Raw genomic sequence first — 21,068 nt, forward strand, 5'->3', positions numbered from 1 at the left:
GACTCTGCCTTGGGCCTGCCAGTGTAATCAACTGCACTCCCTCATTTGCATTGTCCTTCTGAGTGAGTTTGTTTCCTGGAAAGCGTGGCTGCAAACAATAGGTCCACCACATCCTGCCTTGGAAGCCACGGTGCCCGCAGTTGAGAGCCTCTGCGTAGATTGCTGACATCTGACCAGCTCTGGGCTTCCTGTGGCCCCTGGCAGGCTGGTGGCTGGCCACGGCTGCCCTTGGGGTGTGGTGGCTTCGGCCATCTGCTCAGCCCTGCCCCTACAGATGGGATCAGCTCTGCACGGCTCCAGAGACTTGAGGTCACAAAACCCTATGAGTCTGTATGCCACTTGGTCATAACCTTTTTTCTGCTCTTGTCTTTCCATTGTGTAGATTTTAATCCTCTCAACGCACAATGTGAGAGTTGCGAGTTAACTTTTATTTGGGGGCAAAATGAGGGCTTCCCAGGTGGCGCTAGTGGTAACGAATCTGCCTGGCAATGCAGGAGACATTAGAGATGTGAGTTTGATCCCTGGGTCATGAAGATCTCCTGGAGGAGGGCATGGCAACCCACTCCAGTATTCTTGCCTGGAGAACTCGCATGGACAGAGGAGCCTGGTGGGCTAAACTCCATGGGGTCGAAAAGAGTCAGACACGACTGAAGTGACTTAGCACGCATGCATGAGGGCTGCAGCCTGGGAGATAGCACCTCAGATAGCTCTAAGAGACTGCTCCAAAGAGGCAGTGGGGAAAGGTCAATATACAAGATTTTGGTGAAGGGAGAGTTCAGTGCAATCAAGCACTTACTCTACAAGAGGTTTTCTGCAAGTCACGAGGAGCTGATGTCATGATGAAGGGATTTAGTGCTTTTCTAGAGATGAGGAGTTGCAGGGGTTGGGGTCATGAAATCAGTTCCTGAAAATATCTAACTATCTAAGGACCTGTTCCACCAGTTTCCCTGGAGGGCAGAGTGCCTCACTCTCCACCCTGAATTCCCCTCAGGGCGTGTGGAGGGTCAACAGCTCAGCAGCACAGGGTTCCGTCTCCGCAGAGGCAGATGGCAAATGCTCTCGGCAAGTGCCAATTTGTAGTTGAGACGGTAAAGGCTCCACCTGCAATGCAGGAGACCTGGGTTTGAACCCTGTGTTGGGAAGATCCCCTGGAGGAGGGCCTGGCAATCCACTCCAGTATTCTTGCCTTGAGAAACCCCACGGCCAGAGGAGCCTGGCGGGCTGCAGTCCCTGGGGTCACAAAGAGTCGGAGATGACTGAACGACTAAGCACACAGCACCTACTTAAAAATTTTTTTTTACTGAAATAGTTTCTTTTCAATATAGTACCTATATTTTCATTTTACAGATTTGTAAATTAAGTGTGGGGGAAAAGTTTGTGCTCAGTTAGAGATCACAATCTATGGAATCCAAAGAACTAAGGTTTGAGTCCTGATTCTATCCAAACTGTTTCTGCTTCCTGCCCTTGAGTGAGTCATTCATCGATTCCTTTGTTTCTGAGGCAGAGGGAGCAGTACTAGGATTTTCAGTCAGGCCAGGGCCCCATCACCCCTGCTTTGTTCAGGCATCAACTGTAATTAACAATACACTTTGCAGGACATCCCTGGTGGTAGGGAGTAAGACTCTGTACTCCCAAGGCAGCGGGGGGCCTGGGTTCGATTCCTGGTTGGGGAACTAGATCCCGTATGCTGCAACAAAAGATCTCACGTACTGCAACTAAGACCTGGAGCAGCCAAAGAAATAAATAAAGAATAGTGCATTTCGCTTAACACGATTTTTCCAATTTTTCCATGATTATTATTTGAACATATAATACAATAAAAAATTGTTGAGGTATTCTACAATCTTTTTTTTTTTTCAATAAGTCTTGGTGTGTTTTATACTCAGAGCACATCTCAATTTGGACTCACCACGTTTCTATAACTCAGTAGTTGAATACGGCTGGTGGCTGCTGTGTTGAACAGCCTGGGTCTGGGTCTTGAGGAGCAGAACGAGGGGACACCAGCATCAAGGTTGCACGGGCTGACAGCGAAGCGTGCCCTCTCTGCCCTGCGATTCCATTTTTAGAGAGTTGTCTGCAATAAATCCTCCTACACAGACACCAGAATGCATGTGCTAGGGTGCTCCCTGTGATATGGACAAAAAGATTGGAAATCACCTGAAGTTCCACCAACAGGGAAGCTTCAAACTAACAATGGACTTACGGCGCTATTAAAACAACATGAGGTGCTTCAGCGCATTCACAAAAACATCGTTCTGAAAAAAGTGATCAAAGCACGTTATCGGAACAGTTGATGAAATGGGAACAAGGACGGCGGCTTACATCAGGTGACCTATTACACATTTCCTTATTGCTTTTATACTATCCTGGCCGCTTCTTGTTACATTTGAATTCGCACCACCACAAAGTGGCTCAGACGGTAAAGAATCTGCCTGCAGTGCACCTGGGTTTGATCCCTGGGTTGGGAAGAGCCGCTGGAGAAGGGAATGGCAACCCACTCCAGTCTTCTTGCTTGGAGAATTCCATGGACAGAGGAGCCTGGCTGTTTACAGTCCATGGGGTCACAAAGAGTTTGACACGACTGAGTGACTAACACTTTCACTTTCAAAAAGTTGTAAGAATTATTCTGAGAAGCAGTTAATAACTTCTCCAAGGGTCCAGGACATAGAAAATGTTAAGAACCTGTGATTTTAAGGCAATGCCCAGTCCAGTTCAGTTCAGTTCCTCAGTTGTGTCAGACTCTTTGCGACCCTATGGATTGCAGCACGCCAGGCTTCCCTGTCTATCACCAACTCCCAGAGCTTGCTCAGACTCATGTCCGTGGAGTCAGTGATGTCTTCCAACCATCTCATCCTCTGTCCTCCCCTTCTCCTCCTGCCTTCAATCTTTCCCAGCATCAAGGTCTTTTCCAATGAGTCAGTTCTTCGCATCAGGTGGCCAAAGTACTGGAACTTCCGCTTCAGCATCAGTCCTTCCAATGAATATTCAATATTCAGGACTGATTTCCTTTAGCAATGCCCAACTGTGGTCCAAAAATCTTAATATATCAAGAGGGTATGGCCTGGCCTTCTGACTCTCCTCCCGCTCACGCGCCCTTTTAAGGTCAGAGTTGGTATAACAACCATGCATTCCTATCAGCAAAGAATCCCCTCTGCAAAGACCTTAAAATCCTTGCTGAGTCAGGTCCACAACACATGGCTTCATCTAGTGGAACCAAACTTTGCCAAACATCGTGCACTCACACGTCCATTCCCAAACACAAGCATCACATTTGTAAAAGTCTAGGAGAGTACATTCCAAATTGCTAAAGGAGTTTCAGAAGGGTGAAGGTAAGGGGATTTTTCAACACTTTATTGTGGGGAGGGGGGAAGGGGGGGAGTACATTTCTGGATTGGTCAAATGTTTACATGGATCATCTCTGCTATGAAAAGAAAGCTAGATCTGCACAAATTGAAGTTTGCTGCAGAAGAATACTATTTGGGGAGGAAGGATGTGGGTAATCTATTGGAGCGTTGCAGATGAGCGTGGGAAAAATGAACCTGTTTCTACACTCACGCTCCAGTCACGCTCCACTGCTATAGGCCGAAAAATCATGCCCAGGGATGTTCGCCTCCTAATGACTGAAACCTGCAGGGTGACTTCATGTGGGAAAAGGGACGTGGCAGGTAAACTAATGATCTTGACATGGAAGGTTATCCTGGATTATTTAGGGGGTTCTTTTTGGGGGGCTGCACTGGGTCTTTGCAGGTGGCTCAGTGGTAAAGAATCCACCTGCCAGTGCAGGAGATGATGCAGGAGACTCAAGTTTGATCCCTGGGTCGGGAAGATCCTCTGGAGGAGGAAATGGCAACCTACTCCAGTATTCTTGCTTGGTGAATCTCGTGGGCAGAGGAGCCTGGCGGGCTACAGTCGTAAAGAGTCGTAAAGAGTCGTAAAGAGTGGGACACAGCTGAGTGACTGAGCTGCACACACGAGTCTCCGTTGCTTTGTGTGGGCTTTCTCTAGTTGCAGTAAGGGGAGGCTACTCTTCGTTGTGGGACTCAGGTTTCTCATTGTAGCGGCTTCTCTTGTTGCGGAGCGCAGGCTGTAGGCGCCTGGACTTCAGTCATTGCACCATGCAGGTTCAGGAGTTGCGGCTCTCAGACCTAGTCACTCCACAGCATGTAGTCTTCCCCGGCCGGGGATCAAACCCGTGCCCCCTGCATTGGCAGGCAGATTCTTATCCACTGCACCTCCAAGGAAGTCCCCTAGAGGGTTCTTAAATGTAATCACAAGGGTGCTTATACCAGGGAGGCGGAGGGAGACTTGTGACGCGCAGTTGGAGGGAAGGCAATGTCTCTGTCCTTAGAGGCAGGTATTGGAACGATGTGGCCACAAGTCAAGGAGTGCTGCCAGTCAGTGGAAACGGAAGAGGCAGGAACACACTGTCCTCTGGAACCTACAGAGGGAATATAGCCCTGTTGACTTCTGGCCTCTAGGACTGTAAGAGGATACATTTCTATTGTTTTAAGTCACTCAGTTTATGGCCATTTATTCCAGCAGCAATAAGAAACTAATAACATAGTTTCTTCCCCACCCCAGATTCCAGCATGTTTCAGCAAGAACCCAGAAAGGGACTGGAAAAGATGGTGATGGCTCTTGCCTAGAAAATCCCATGGATGGAGGAGCCTGGTGGGCTGCAGTCCCTGGGGTCGCTGAGAGTTGGACACGACTCAGTGACTTCACTTTCACTTTTCACTTTCATGCATTGGAGAAGGAAATGGCAACCCACTCCAATGTTCTTGCCTGGAGAATCCCAGGGATGGCGGAGCCTGGTGGGCTGCCATCTATGGAGTCACACAGAGTCGGGCACGACTGAAGCGACTTAGCAGCAGCAGCAGCAGACGGGAAGACTGAATAGTCCTCAAGTACTGGGCCATCTTCACAGACTTGCTTTTCCTCTCTGGGTCTCAATGGAACCCAGTTGGGAGGCTGGGGCTCACAATTAATTCCCAGTTCCCAGGTTGAAGCCAACTGAACCCCTGAGCTTTTTCAGGGCTACCTGGGGCCATAGAAGGAAAGAGTGTGTGTGTGTGTGTGTGTGTGTGTGTGTGTGTGTGTGTGTGTGTGAAGTCGCTCAGTCGTGTCTGACTCTTTGCAACCCCATGGACAGCAGCCCACCACGCTCCTCTGTCCATGGGATTCTCCAAGCAATAGTACTGGAGTGGATTGCCATTTCCTTCTCCAGAAGGAAAGAGACAGCCTCTCAAATGGGGAGCTCAAGGCAGGGAGAGGGGCCAGGTCTCGACAAGGTGGGAGTCTCTAACGTCTGGCTTCCTTCCTCCTGGGACCTGGAACTTCCTCCTGGCCCCTTCCATGGAGCGGCTGGAGGAGGTGTTCAGGGTTCACTGGGTGTGTGCCTTGCGGAAGAAACCCCGAGCCCCAGACCAATGAGAACCCCAGAGGGGTAAGACGGGTCATTTCCTCTCTGGTTATCTGCACCCTCCCTTGGGGCTTGCAAGCCACAGCCCTTGGGAGCCTTTGATCAGAGGAGAATCTGGGAGAGACCTGAAGATGGTGAGTCTAGAGGGGAACGGGGGCAGACACCCCCTGTGTGTGTGCTCTCTCTTCTTGGCGCCATCTGCTCCCTTTTTCCTTCCTCCTCCTCCCAGTCCTTGACCTCTCCCCTTCTCTCCTCACCTTCCTCTCCCCCTCCGGGGCTGGGAAGCAGCTAAGAAGTAAGACTGTCAAGGGGTTATAGGGCCCGTGATTAGCTTTGACTTTTCCTCTCTGTTAAATAATCCCCAAATAGTTTGAAAATTTGGTTTCTACACATTTTATTATTCACTCATGATTTTTTAAAATTGAAATATTTTAATTCCTTTCTCTGCTCAGTTGATGCTGAGATCCATATTTAGTTTTATAAGCTAATCCCTGTGTTTTTTTGGCTCATGAGATTTTTTTTTTTTGTCATGGAAATGTAGGAGTGGAATAGTAATACATTTCACTTTAGTTCTGTAATGTCAGAAATTTTTTTTTTAATTAAAAGATGGACTAGAGCTTTTTCTTTCTGAATACTAATAATTAAAAAAAAAAAAAGTCCCAAATCCTTAAAGGGTATTCAGTGAAAGGACCGTCCCTGCCCAGAGACTCAGATTCCTCGTAGCTCTGGTTTCTTGTAACCAGAAACGTAGGGGGGTGGAATCAGGGCAACAGTTTGTGGCTAACACTTCTGGAAACAGTCCATGACAGTGTAGGGAGTAAGGAGTATTTTGACACGGAGATCATACCGAAACTAGGTTCAAATCCTGCCTATCTTGTGTAGGAGCTGAAGAGACTCGTCTGTCTGAGCCTCCTTCTCCTTGTCACTAAGATGGGGATGGTCACCCTACAAAGCGCAATCTGTATCACAGGGTCATGGAGAGAGTTCAGTGAGATAATACATGGGAAACGCTTTCAGCTGTGGCTGACATACAGCTGGCACTCAATGCTTGTGATGTGTCCATCCTTTCTACCCTACAAAGAGAAGTCTTTTTTACACGATATCCTACATCTTGCTTTTTTTCTTACGTGAATAACTTATTATTGACAACCTCCACCTGCATGCCAGGCACTGTGCTAGGCACTTGATGTTTACAAACTTCAGCTTAATCTGTGAGAAACATACTGTTATATCCTGGTGTGTTTCAGGGAAATTCCCTTTATCTTTTCATCAGCTGTGTGATATGCCAGTGAGAGTTTCCATTGCTTATCAGTGGAAATTTAGCTGTTTGTAATTAGAAAATTCCCTGGTGGTCCAGTGATTAAGATTCAGCACTTTCACTGTCAGGGGTCTGGGTCCGATCGCTGGTCAGGGAGATAAGATCCCACAGGCTGGGCAGCCAAAAAAAAAAAAAAAAAATGCAAACCCTGAAACACCAGAATTATATCTTTGGATTCATGTCTGGGTTTTCAGAACTGCAAATGCTGAATCTAAGACACAGACAATTTTTATTTTAACAGATATTGCCAAAACCTGTACCAATTTATATTCCTCATCTTCAGAGCAGGAGAGTATTTACTTGTCTAGACACCCATCTGCATGTTCAGATGGAACTATTTTTGCTTTTTGCCAGCCTGAAAGGTAGTTCATCGCATCCTGAAAGGATCCGGAGGTTTGTCTTTTTCACACCGTTTTTAAAATGCAAATGCCTGTGTTTCTTCGTGCTCAGGGATGTTGAGTCTCAAAGACTGTGCAGATTCAAGAGGATGAGTCGAGATGCTCACCCCCACCCTTGTATCCCAGTTTCCGAGGATGCCTTAGTGGTTTTACGTGGTTCTGTGGGTGGACTGTTTAAAGATTGTGTCCACGTAGAAATGGGGAGAGGGATGTTCCGGAAAAAAAAAAGCAGCCTGTGCCTTCTGTGTATTTCCTAGGCCTGACAGCGTCTCTGAGTCTATTATTTCCGCCATAAAGAAGGGGACAGTTGGCAGGACGTTCCCTGCCCTGAAGATGGCAAGACGGAAGCCCTGCGAGGGAGGGAAGGGGCGTGTGGCCCCTCTTAACGCTCCTACTTTTCTTCCTCCTCTGGGGATTGCTCCCATCTTTGCTGGCCTGAGTCCCAGCCCCAGCCTCCTCTCTGGTCCTCTTGCCTCTAATCTCACCTCCGCACAGCAGCCAGAGGAACCTTTCTGAACAAGAACTCTCATCTAGTCCCTCTGTGACTCAAAGACCATCTGTGGCTCCCCATGACCCCAGGATAAAACACATCTCCTTTAACATGACATCTGTGGCTCCTCCAACCTCATCCTGGCTACCTGCCAGCCTCGCTGGTGTTCTTTCACCTTCTGGTGTGTGACATCCTCTCTGTTACCGTGTGACCCTTTGCCTTGAAGGCATGGGGTCCCCTCACTCCCACCACGCCTGAGGCCTGGTAACCTCTCAGAGAAGGTTCTAGGGTTGGACTCTCTGAAGGTCTCTCCTACCTCTGTCACTTGCCAACAGTGAGGACCTGGAAAGGTCTCTTAAGCTGTCTGTAGCCTCAGTTTTCTCATCTGCAAAGTGGGTGTTGCAATGGCAAAAGAAGAAGAGCTGATACATGAAAAGGACTTAGAACTTGGTGATTCTGATTGCTTTTCTCCTAAGCATCTTCTCCTTAGCCCTCACCTCCTCTGATCCATTCATGAGTCCTCACACTCACCACCCTAATGCAAACCACCATCATCCCTCACCACAGCTGGACAATTCCAATCACCTCTCCTTCTCAGCTTCTGATCTGGCCCTTTCTCCACACAGTAGGCAAGGGCTCTTAAAAATGAGCCTTTGATCTTAGGAAAAAAAGAGTACCCGCTTTTGGGCTTGTTGTAGCGTAAACACTGTGGTTAGAGAATTAACAAACTAACACCTAGGAAGCACTTAGGAATCGCTTAGGAGCCCCAGACCGCTGGCGTCTGAGACGCAGCCACCAGCCACATGGGGCTGGTTCAACTTAATTAAAATGACAGCAAAGTACAAGTTCAGCTCCCAGACACGCCTGCCGCATGTCACAAACTCCACGGCCACAGGTGACTGGCGGCTACCATCCTGGATGGCACACCTCTGGGATATTCCCATCAGTGCAGAAATTTCATTTGGACCATGTTGCAGTGTTTTGTTTTGTTTTTGTTTTTGTTTTTTTCATTTCTACTTAGTTCTTTGTTGTTGCTTAGTGGCTAAGTCATGTCTGACTTTTTTTGCGACCCCATGGACTGTAGCCCTCCAGGCTCCTCAGTCCATAGGATTTCCCAGGCAAGGATACTGGAGTGGATCGCGCGGGGTTGTGGCTTGATTTTTCCAACACCCTTCTCCTGATCCCCCAGCAGGCTGGATTCTCTGTAGAACACACTTTGTTCCCATCCCTGGTGATTAATTTCCCTCTCGCGGGAGACCATAACCTCTCCAAGGACAGGTGCCAGGTATGTCAGGAGCCGATCTCTAGCCTGGTAACATTTATGAGATGAAGAAATATGCTTAGACTCTTTCCTAGACTCCTAGAATGGCACTTGCGGGTGCTCGGGTGCCAAGTCGTGTCCCACTCTTTGAGACCCTGTGGACTGTAGCCCCCCAGGCTCCTCTAGTCCGTGGGATTCTCCAGGCAAGAATACTGGAGTGGGTTGCCATTTCCTTCTCCAGGGGATCTTTCTGACCCTCGGAGCAAACGTGCAACTCCAGCTTGGCAGGTGGATTCTTTACTGCTGAGCCACCTGGGAAGCCCCTTCTAGAATGGTAGAACCACAAATTCTTTAGTAGAGGCTGTATAATATCCATTTCTGGGGAGAGGGGAATGGGTGGTATATTCACTGATGTGGCTTACATACCAGAAGAAGAAAAGCATATATGGTGAGGGGCTTCCCTGGCAGTTCAGTGGTTAAGATTCTGGGCTTCCAAAGCAGCGGATGCAGGTTCGATGCCTGGTCGGGGAACTAGGATCCCACAGGCCTCTTAGCAGGGACCAACCCCACCCCCTCTCCCCCCAGAAAGTATACCAACCTCCTACTTCCCTTCCCCTGGGGCAACCACTCTTCCAGATTTCCTCTGCCTGCTTCTGGAGCTAGTCTGTGCAGACACTTAGGAGAGAGAAATCGACAGAGGGGAAGTGGTGAGGAGGGGAGAGGGGGTTGGGAGGAGAGAGGGAAACAGGGAGGAAGAATGACTCTCTTTGGCAGGTAGTGTTGCTTCATGCACTGTTCTTACTTGTCCTGTTTCACCCTAGATCTTGGAGTTCTTTCCACACCCACCCTTAGGTAAACTTCCTCATTCTTTTGCTGGTTGCATAGAATTGTTTTGCCTGAAAGTGTCATCATTATTGAGCCAGTCGCCTCTTGCCTGGACGCTTCAGCTGTTTCCCTTCTTTACAGAGATACAGCCGTGACTAAACTTTACAAGCCATTTACATCAGGAGGATCCTAAAAACCGCAGAGCGTTAGAATCAGCATCTTTTTCCTGCCCTTGTGAAGTCAGTGAGAGGGAAGGGATGCATGAGCTCATCCTGGGCGAGGATCTTTGTCATCTGATGTGAGGGGTAACGGCGAGCGTGGGAGCAGGGGGTGGGGAGGCGACCCCCTTCTGGGGCCTGGATTATTCTGCAGCATAGTCCAGAGCTTGTGAAACGAGCAGAGATCGAAGTTAGCTGCATGTTATCATGTCCGAGGTGGACACTTAAACCATTTAACCACCTGCTACAGTGCAGGGTCCCCCTGGGCAGGATCTGGGGCTTCTTGCCATGCCCAGCTTTGACCCTTTAGTGATCTGAGCTTGGGGGTCCCAGAGTAGAAAAAGGGAGGTCAGGGTGCTGGGGGTGACTCAGGGCAGAGTCTCTTTATCAGTGGAAATAAAGCAACCATTTTAACTTTTTGGAAACGTCTTCACACTTACAGAAAAAATTACAAGAATAATACAGGGAACTTCCATACTCTCTTGACACAGATTCTCCAGGTTTGCTCTATCTATCCGTCCCTTCTATTGATTAATCTATCATCTACCACCTTTTCTTTTTTTTCTGAACCAGTTGAGAGGAAGTTGCAGGCATCTTTTGCTCCTACATATCTCAGGGTCTCCTTCTCAAACACAAAGACATTCATTTACACGAGTACAGTGATCACCATCAGGGAAGTTAGCATTTGATGTGATATTGTGATCTAGTCCATAGATCAGGTTAAAAGTTGCCCCGTGGTCCGAATAACGGCCTTCCGAGTGAATTTGTCTTTCCTGCTCCAGGCTGCGGTCCAGGATGTCACATCGCATGTGGGTGTCCTGGTCTTTTAGTCCCGACTCATCTGGAACAGTCCTTTGGCCCTTCCTTATCTTTAGGACACTGGCATTTTAATTTTAATCGACCAAAATGCCACAAAATTTAGACTTCACCGTTTTGAAGCGCACCATTCAGCGGCACTAAGTACGTTCCGTGTTGCCCCATCACCACGTGCGTGCTAAGTTGCTTCAGTCGTGTCCAACTCTTTGTGACCCTATGGACCATAGCCCACCAGGCTCCTCTGAGCGCAGCATTCTCCAGGCAGGAATACGGGAGTGGGTTGCTATGCCCTCCTCTCGGGGATCTTCCTGACCCAGGGGTTGAACTCAAGTCTGCTGCCTTGCAGGAAGATTCTTTACCACGGAGCCACCGGGGAAGCTCTGTCTCCAACACTTCATCTATTTCCAGAAACTATTCATCACCCTCAAAAGAAACCCTGTACCCACTAAGCAGTCCCTCCCTGCTCCTGCTCCCCTAGCTCCAGGCTGTCACAAGCACATCTCCCATCTCTATGGATTTGCCTATTTCAGACATTTTATATAAACGGAATCATATAGCATGATCTGACTCCTTTCACTCAGCACAATGTTTACAGGCTTCATCCACACTGTAGCTTATGTCAATATTTCACCCCTTCTTATGGCTGAATAATATTCCGCTACATGGATATACCATGCCCAGTTCATCCACTCTTCGGATGAACTGACCTTTCCCCTTTGGATAATTTGATCTCCGCTATGGCCATGCCAGCACATCTGCTGGAGCATCAGCCTGGCTGACCTGGTTGACCTTAAGGAAACATAAAGGAACTAGAAATTAAAAAGTGGTTCAGAGAAAGATCTGAGCTCTCCAATAATTGTAAGATCAGTGGGAAACAAGAGCATTGCCATTTCTTATCTCCCTACTGTGTACCGGGCACTTTGCCAGGTTCTTGAACATTTTTCATCTTATTTAATCTATGAGCTGGGTGTTTAGTGGGTCAAAACCTCAGCCTGCAGATTCAAGTACCCTAAAAATCCAGCTCTGAATATTTCTGTAACAATGATCTGTGTTTTTCTCTGCTTCCTTTCCCTGGGCTGGTGACAAAATCACCTTCAGGGATGGGCTCCAGGGGCCACAGAGTTTGCCCGCTGGGTGTCCTTGGAGGCCCCCTTCCAACCTCTGGAACTGCCCAACGGCACCCTCTCTGGGTTTACATACCAATCTAAAGAAAGCTGAATTCCCATCTCCATGACTGGAACAGGCTACTTCATCTTCTGGTGCCTCTGTCTCCTTGTCAATAAAATGGGCCTATTCATAGGACCTACTTGTAGGGTTGTGGTCAGGACTGAAAGAGCTGATGCTGTACTTAAACATAGTAGATGCTCGGTAAACACTGGCTGCCTTAGCGCCATCGCTCCCCGTCCTGCATGGGGATTTTTCTTCTGCCTGTGTCTAGTGCCTCCGGGTTATTGTTTTGTGTCCAAGGCTGTTTCTCATTCACCTGCTGCTCTTTCTCTCTTTGGAGGGGGATATGACACTTCCTGGCAAGAAAGTTCTTTATTTTATTATGGAAAATATCAAACACACGAAAGCAGAGAGAACGAAGTTGTGAATGTCCAATGTACTCGTGACCCAGCTCCCACAGTTACCAACACTTTGTCATTCTTAGTCATCCTTGGTCCTCCCTCCTTCCCTCCTCTTCCTTTTTTTTTTTTTTTCTGGAATTTTTAAAGCAAACCCAAAACATCCTATTTCACCTGCTATGTGAAATCTCTATCAGAAACTGTCTTCTACCACTTTTTGAAGACATAAATACAATATCCTATCACCCTCAATAGAATAAGCAATGGCTCCTTACTATTGTTGGATATCCAGTCTATTTTAAAATCTCCCAGATGTCTCCAAAATATCTTATTTTCCATACGACTATTCCAATCAGGATCCAGCCTTGGTCTCCGTATTATCTTTGGTATATCTATGTCCTAAATCTCTCTCTCCTTTTAACATTTTTCCTACAGTGTAGTGGGCTTCCCAGGTGGCCCAGTGGTAAAGAATCCACAGGCCAAAGCAGGAGACACAAGAGATGTGGGTTCGATTGCTGGGTCGGGAAGATCCCCAGAAGGAGGAAATGGCAACCCACTCCAGTGTTCTCTTTTTCTGTATGTGATTAACAGGTCTTTTATTGGTAGTCAACTGGAGCAAACAATCAGAACAGCACACGTGCAGTGTTCAGTACACACAATAAAAGCTGCTGCTGCTGCTGCTGAGTCGCTTCAGTCGTGTCCGACTCTGCGCGACCCCAGAGACGGCAGCCCACCAGGCTCCCCCACCCCTGGGATTCTCCAGGCAAGAACACTGGAGTGGGTTGCCATTTCCTTCTCCAATGCAAGAAAGTGAAAAGTGAAAGTGAAGTCAATCAGTCGTGTCCAACTCTTCGAGACCCCATGGACTGTAGCCCACCAGGCTCCTCCATCCATGGGATTTTCCAGGCCAGAGTACTGGAGTGTGGTGCCATTGCCTTCTCTGACAAAAGTTAAAGGAATTCAAAACCTATATAAAACAAAACACTGGAGAAAAAAAAATTGTACAGCTTAAGAGAGACAGTGGGAAATGTCCTCTCCATCCTGTGATTGCAACTTGAACTCTGTACCCAACAGACCAAAATAATACAGACTTTTTAGTACTGATTGTATTTAAGAGGATTAAACACATTTTCTAAGAATCTTGCAATGACAAATAAGAGACCCTTTCTCTGGTAAAGCCAACCTTTAAGGGCGGAAAGTGGGGATTATGGAACTGACCACTATTTTGTAACCGTTTAAAATAATTTCTCATTTTCCAAACACTGCTTTCACAACAAAAGTGTTTTACGCTTGCACAATATTAATTACTTTGTTATATATGGAAGCCTGTGGTAGGCTGATTACACAATAAGGCTGCAAACAACCAGCGGTACTTTTCTGATGTCACAAGAGTACATAAAACTGAAACATCACCAAAAGTACATTAAAAAACTCATCAACATAAACAGCGAAGGACATTAAAAATATAATCAGGAAAAAAATACAATTGCTAAAAAGTGGTTTAGGGCGGAGCCACTGTCTACCCAGTGGCTTCAAACGGCGTTCATAGCAAGTCTGGATGACTTTACAGGACCCTTCTTCAACACTGACTAATGCACCCTTTTAACGTGCATTACACAGGCTGCAACTTCACAAGGAGATGCTGATGTCGCTACTAAATGAGACACTCTTAACCCTCACATCGGCTTTGTCCCCAGCTGGAATTATCACCTTACCACGCCAGTAATCTTGCCTGAAGAACTCCAGGGACAGAGGAACCTGGCGGGCTACAGTCCATGGGGTTGCAAAGGAGCCCAATACGACTTAGCAACCAAACAACAATAAATAGTTGATTTACAATGCTGTGTTAGTTTCTGCTGTATGGCAAAGTATATCAGTTATATGCTCATATATTTCACTCCTTTTTAGATTCTTTTCCCAAATAGGTCATTACAGAATATTGAGAAGCGTTCCCTGTGCTCGACAGTAGGTCCTTATTAGTTATCTATAAATCTCTTCTAATCCACTTTCAATTCCATTTTTTTTCCTCTTCCTATTTTAAAAATGCCATTTATTTGTGAGAGAAACAACACCATTTGTCTTGCAGAGTTTCCTGAGCTCTGATTGGGCTGGTTTTGTCCCTATGGTGTTATTTATCATATTCTTCTCTCAACTGCTTTTCCTGTAAACTGGTAGTTTTAGATCTAAGACCTTGATTAGAGTCACATTGTTGTGTTTTTTTTTTGCAAAAATTACTCCATGGATGGTGGTGGTTTAGTTGCTAAGTCGTGTCTGACTCTTGCAACACCATGGGCTATAGCCCACCAGGCTCCTCTGTCCATGGGATTCTCCAGGCAAGAATACTGGAGTGCATTGCCATTTCCTTCTCCATGGGATCTTCCTGACCCAGGGATCGAACCCGGGTCTGCCATATAGCAGGCAGATTCTTTACTGAATGAACTGTGAGGGAAGCCCTGGTGTTGTCTCGTCGTTTCACCGCGGCACATCCGAACAGATATCCACTCGTCTCTCTTCTCCGAGTGCTGAGGTTGATGGGAGGGTCTGCGGTGCCAGCACCAAGTCATTGCAAGGTTCCTGCCTGTTTTTTACATGCTGGTTTTATGAGATGTTTTTGTTCATCATCCAGATCCATATTTCCTTCAGTCTATCATTCCTTCTGCAGGAGTTATTTTTAGAGTCTTCTCTAAAGAAGGACCTCCCACAATGACTCTCTATTTCTCTGTAATAATACTCTGTACAGCAATGGCAGGATAAGTGCTTGATTCACTCCCTTTTCAGAATAAAAATGTGACCACTGACTTACTTGATTTTATTATCATTATGAACTCATAGATCTTTATTATTGATATATATTTTATTCCATCAGTTATTATCATTATTATTAAATACTCAAATTGTCCCGTCTTCTGGCTAGTGTGGCTTTGAGTGGCTCTGACCGGCAAGCTCCTTGCTACCTCATAGCTCAGTTGGTAAAGAATCCGCCTGCAATGCGGGAGACCTGGGTTCGATCCCTGGATTGGGAAGATCCCCTGGAGAAGGGAAAGGCTACCTACTCCAGTATTCTGGCCTGGAGAATTCCATGGACTCTATGGAGTCGGACATGACTGAGTGACTTTCACTTTCACTTTCTGGCTAGTGTGGGCTCTTTCAGGCTCTCTCTCTTTTTTTTTTTGCCACACCATGTGACTTGTGGGATCTTAATTCCCTGAGCAGGGATCGGCCCTGCACCAACTGCATTGGAAGGTCGAATCTCAACCACTGGACCATCGGGGAAGTGCTTTTGATATGTCCCTATTGTCACTTAAACTTTTTCTTACTTTCTAGTGTGAGATGTTCTGGCCTCATCTTGGATATTTTCTGTCCCAGGACAGGAACCAACTTTTCTCCAAGGAGCCCCAGTTCTTCTGACTTGTGGTTGTTCAGTTGCCAAGTCCTGTCTGACCCCATGGACTGGAGCATGCCAGGCTTCCCTCTCCTTCACTATCTCCTGGAGTTGCTCAAACTCATGTCCATTGAGTCGGTGATGCCATCCAACCATCTCATCCTCTGTTGCCCCCTTCTCCTTCTGCCCACAATCCTTCCCAGCATCAGGGTCTTTTCCAATGAGCCAGCTCTTCACAACAGGTGGCCAAAGTATAGAGCTTCAGCTTCAGCATCGGTTCTTCCAATGAACATTCAGGGTTGATTTCCTTTAGGCTTGACTGGTTTGATCTCCTTGCTGTCCAAGGACTCTCAAGAATCTACTCCAGCACCGTAGTTTGAAAGCATCAGTTCTTCGGCATTCAGCCTTTCCTATGGTCCAGTTCTTGACTATACTTAAAATCCTGCATTGCTTGATATGTTTGCATGACAGTGTCAACCTGCAAACCACCCCCAACTGGGACTGAAAACTGTGTGCCCATCTGAAGACCCCTCTTGCGTAACAAGGCAGGGTCATAAACCAAACAAACGGCTGCAGCTGATTGCCTTTATTTTTTTCCACCGTGGAATTTTTTTGGAGAGGCATTAATTTTGATTCTTTAAAATATTGCCTTAAGATATTATGTATCTTCACTGCTGTACACCTGAAATTAACACATGGTAAATCAACTATAAAGTGAAAGTGAAGTCACTCAGTCGTGTCCGACTCTTTGTGATCCCATGGACTGTAGCCTAGCAGGCTCCTCCCTCCATGGGATTCTCCAGGCAAGAGTACTGGAGTGGGTTGCCATTTCCTTCTCCAGGGGATCTTCCTCACCCAGGGATCAAACCCGGGTCTCCTGCATTCCAGGCAGATGCTTTAACCTCTGAGCCAGTAAAAATTAAAAAAAAAAAAAATTTAAGTAATAGTTCAAGATTTGGGCTATCAATTTTGGAATTACCTGCATGTGATTATTAGTTCACTCTCCTCAAAGTATGTTTAAAATTACTTATTTATTTTTGGCGGTGCTGGGTCTTCACTGCTGCCTATGGGTTTTCTCTAACTGGGGCGAGCAGGGGCTACTCTCTTAATTGCGGTGGGCGGGCTTCTCACTGCCGTGGCTTCTCTTACTGCGGAGCGGGGGCTCTAGAGCACACAAGCTTCAGTAGCTGTGGTTCTCGGGCTAAGCTGCTCCGTGGCACGTGAGATCTTCCTGGACCAGGGATCGAACCCACGTCCTCTGCACTGGCAGGCGGATTCTTCACCACGGGACCACCAGGGAAGTCCGGTGGTCAACATTTGAATCAGGGGTGTGACACACCCCAGCTGGCTGTCAGCCCTCAGCATCCCTGTTTCCCCGGGAGACACCTGAGGCTTAAAGAAATGGCATGATGGGCTTTCAGTGGCTCTGATGGGCAAGCTCCTTGCTACCTGCCACTCACACTTTCCCTGCCTCTCTGATTCCACCCAGGACTCCATGGCTCTCAGCACTCCTGATTACTCTGATTATGACAAATGGACCTCGAACCCCGACGACCGGGTGGATGACTCTTCCTACAGCCACAGACTGCGAGCCCCAGATGTGATTGCCCTGGTGATCTTCGCGGCCGTCTTCCTGATCGGGGTGCCTGGCAATGCCATGGTGGTCTGGGTGACAGGGTCCGAGGTCAAGCGGACCGTCAACGCCATCTGGTTTCTCAACCTAGCGGTGGCCGACTTCCTCTCCTGCCTGGCACTGCCCATCTTGTTTACATCCATTATCCAGCAGAACCACTGGTCCTTTGGTGACGCTGCCTGTCGAATCCTGCCATCTCTCATCCTTCTCAACATGTACGCCAGCATCTTACTCCTGGCCACCATCAGCGCCGACCGCTTCCTGCTGGTGTTCAATCCCGTCTGGTGCCAGAACTACCGAGGGGCCCGTGTGGCCTGGCTGGCCTGCACCGTGGCCTGGAGCTTGGCTCTGCTGCTGACCATACCTTCCTTTGTGTTCCGTCAGGTCTACGTAGAGCACTACCCGCCCAAGACGATGTGTGTCGTCGCATACGGTAGGGGCCATGAATATGCGGAGAAGGCCGTGGCCATCGTCCGGCTGGCTGTGGGCTTCCTGGGGCCGCTGGTCACGCTTGCAATCTGTTACACCTTCCTCCTGCTTCGGGCATGGAGCCGCACTGCCACGCGCTCCGCCAAGACGCTCAAGGTGGTGGTGGCCGTGGTGACCAGCTTCTTTGTCTTCTGGCTGCCCTACCAGGTGACGGGGATGATGCTGGCCTTTTTCCAGCCGCAATGGGACAGCTTCAAACTCGTGTCCAGTCTAGATGCCCTGTGTGTCTCCCTAGCTTATATCAACTGTTGCATTAACCCCATCATTTATGTGTTCGCCGCCCAGGGCTTTCACGCCCGGTTCCTGAAGACCCTCCCCGCCAGGGTCCGCGGCGTGTTGACTGAAGAGTCGGTACGCAGGGAGAGCAAGTCCCAGACGCTCTCCACGGTGGACACCCCGGCCCTGAAGAGCCAGGCGGTGTAAGGGGAGGCCTCTCTGAGCGCCAGCTTTCCGGGGCTCCGCCAAACTTCTGGTCCATTCACTTTGCTTTTTGAAACTCAGCCCGGGACAAAGTGGGCGGTGTTGGTTGAACGAATTCGCCACCTTTTCCTTCCATTTTTCCTGGACTAGTCCTGCTTCTTCTAGGCGAACCCATCTTACCGTTCTTCATTTTCCAAGGTTGATAAGTTCTTCCAGGACCCTTCCCCGCCCCAACCTTTCCATTCAAGGACTTTGGAAAACAAACAGCAACCAACATACCTGGAACCCTCCCATAGAATAAGACGTTCCTGTGCAGAGCGTGTGAAGATATCAGATAGCAGAACAAACAGAAACACTCCAACTTTGAACAACAACGAAAAAAGAGTTCTGTATTTATTTTACGGAGAGTTGACAAAAAAAAAAAAAAATCTATGTATATAAAACTGGAATCTCAAAAGTTGTTCTTGTTTAGGACAAAGCAAAAATCCATGGACTGGGCCTCACTGGTGGCTCAGTGGTAAAGAATCTGCCTACCAGTGCAGAGGACAGGAGTTTGATTCCTGGTCGGGGGCGGGGGGGCGGGGAGATCCCACGAGCCTTGGGACATCTAAGCCCACGTGCCACAACTGTTGAGCCGGAGAGCCCGTGCTCCACAACAAGAGAAGCCTCCACACCATAAATAGAGAGTAGCCCCTGCTCGCCGCACCTGGAGAAAGTCCACGCAGCAGGGAAGACCCAGCACAGCCATAAATAACAAAATAAATAAATAAATAAAATTTTTTTTAATTCATGGACCAATCTCAGCTTTGGAGCGTGAGTTGGTTTAAAGAGAAACAGTAAGGGCCTTCCCTGATGGTCTTGTGGTTAAGACTCCATGTTTTCACTGCAGGGGGTGTGGGTTCCATCGGGGTCAGGGAACTAACATCCCACATGCTGTGTGATGTGGCAAAAAAAAAAAAAAAAAGAGAGAGAGAGAAGCAGTAAGTTAGTACATTACTTCACTAGGTTAAAAAAAAAGAGAGAGAGAGAGTATTAAGTAAAAAGATGTGATGTGGTTATGGAGAAAAGCAACCAGTGCGGAAGGTACCTAGGGTTGGGAAACACTGATTGGGTCCCTCCAGGGGGTGGAGTCCCAGGGGAATTTGCTCTTTGGGGCTGTCAATTGATGTTTTGTCTGCCCTGAAAAAGAAAACTAACCGTTTCATTTTGACCTCGTTTAGCGTCTCATGAGGTTGGGTTGTAAGTGATAATATGAAAGTGATTCTGCTTGTCTTTGACCTGTTTCCTGTAACAGGAACGTCTTTCAAAATGGTATTACAGTATCACAACCGAGATGTTGACATGGATATGGCCAAGGTGCCGGATGTTTTTGTAGCTGCCAAATCCCTTGTGACATCCTTTTCTAGCCACCTCCACTGCCCTCTACCCTCCCCAGCTTTGTCCCCAGGCCCTGGCAACCACGAATCTGCTCTCCATCTCTGTCATTTGGTACTTTTGAGAATATTGTATCGATGGACTCATATAGCATGTAACCTGTGGACTTTTAGATCGCTGGTATGCACCAGCTGAAAAATGAAAATAAAGAATAAGTGTAGAAATGTGTTGTTTATAATTGACCTGGAAATATTCCTACTTAGTGGTTTTGTGTGTGTGTGTGTCTGCATTGACTAGGAATAGTGTACAGACAGCAGACAGCACTGTCCAACAGAAATGCGACATGAGCCACAGAAGTATAAAATTTTCCAGTAGATACATGGAAATGTTTAAAAATAATAAAATAAATAAAAATAAAAGACAATAGCAATATATTTAATGTTGTTGTTCAGTAGCTAAGTCATGTCTGACTCTTTGCAACCACATGAACTGCAGCACCCCAGGCCTCCCTGTCCATCACCAACTCCCGGAGGTTACTCAAACTCACGTCCATTGAGTCGATGATGCCATCCAACCATCTCATCCTCTGTCGCCCCCTTCTCCTCCTGGGTCTATTCCGATGAGTTGGCTCTTTACGTCAGGTGGCCAAAGTATTGGAGCTTCCACTTCAGCATCAGTCCTTCCAATGACTATTCCGAGTTGATTTCCTTTAGGATCGACTGGCTTAATCTCCTTGCTCTCCAATGATGTAAAGCAATTATGTAATACTAACAACAAGGATATGAATGCTATATTAATTATATTATAATAATTTATTACATATCACATGATATATGAATATAAACATACTGTGTAAATGTATTATATAATCATGTTTACAACTACATGATATATAATTATATAACATAAACCATATAATACTATATTAATGTATATATGTATGAATACATCATAGTAACAATAATAAATATATAGTAATAATAATTTATGTTGCTATATAAAAATATATATAATATAAATAATAATATAGTTAATAATATATTTTGTTTAACTCAGTATTTTTATTTCAGCATGTAATCAGTGTGAAAAATTATTACTAAGATCTTTTACATTTTGCATTCTTTTTTACACTGAAGTATAGCTAATTTACAATGTTATGTTAGTTTAAAGTGAACAGCAAAGTGATTCAGTTATACATATATATATATATATATACACATATTCTTTTTCAGGTTCTTTTCCATTATAGGTTATTACACGGTGATGAGTGTCATTTCCTGTGTTATACAGTAGGCCCTCGATGTTTACCTAGTTTATGTGTAGTAGGGACGGGGGGAGCCTGGCAGGCTGCCGTCTATGGGGTCGCACAGAATCGGACACGACTGAAGTGACTTAGCAGCAGCAGCAGTAGCAGCAGCAGCGTGCATATTGGAGAAGGCAATGGCTCATATGTTAAG

At 46.8% G+C, this 21,068-nt stretch overlaps 1 protein-coding gene across 1 annotated transcript; it reads left to right on the top strand.

Moving 5' to 3' along the window:
• On the top strand, positions 5,380 to 19,254 carry C5AR1 (complement C5a receptor 1). The gene is made up of 2 exons (XM_005692663.3): positions 5,380 to 5,556; positions 17,185 to 19,254. Exons 1-2 carry the CDS (start codon positions 5,554 to 5,556, stop codon positions 18,238 to 18,240), a joined length of 1,059 nt encoding a protein of 352 aa, XP_005692720.2. The 5' UTR covers positions 5,380 to 5,553; the 3' UTR covers positions 18,241 to 19,254.

This window comes from Capra hircus, chromosome 18, assembly GCF_001704415.2.
Source record: "Capra hircus breed San Clemente chromosome 18, ASM170441v1, whole genome shotgun sequence".
NCBI lineage: Eukaryota > Metazoa > Chordata > Mammalia > Artiodactyla > Bovidae > Capra > Capra hircus.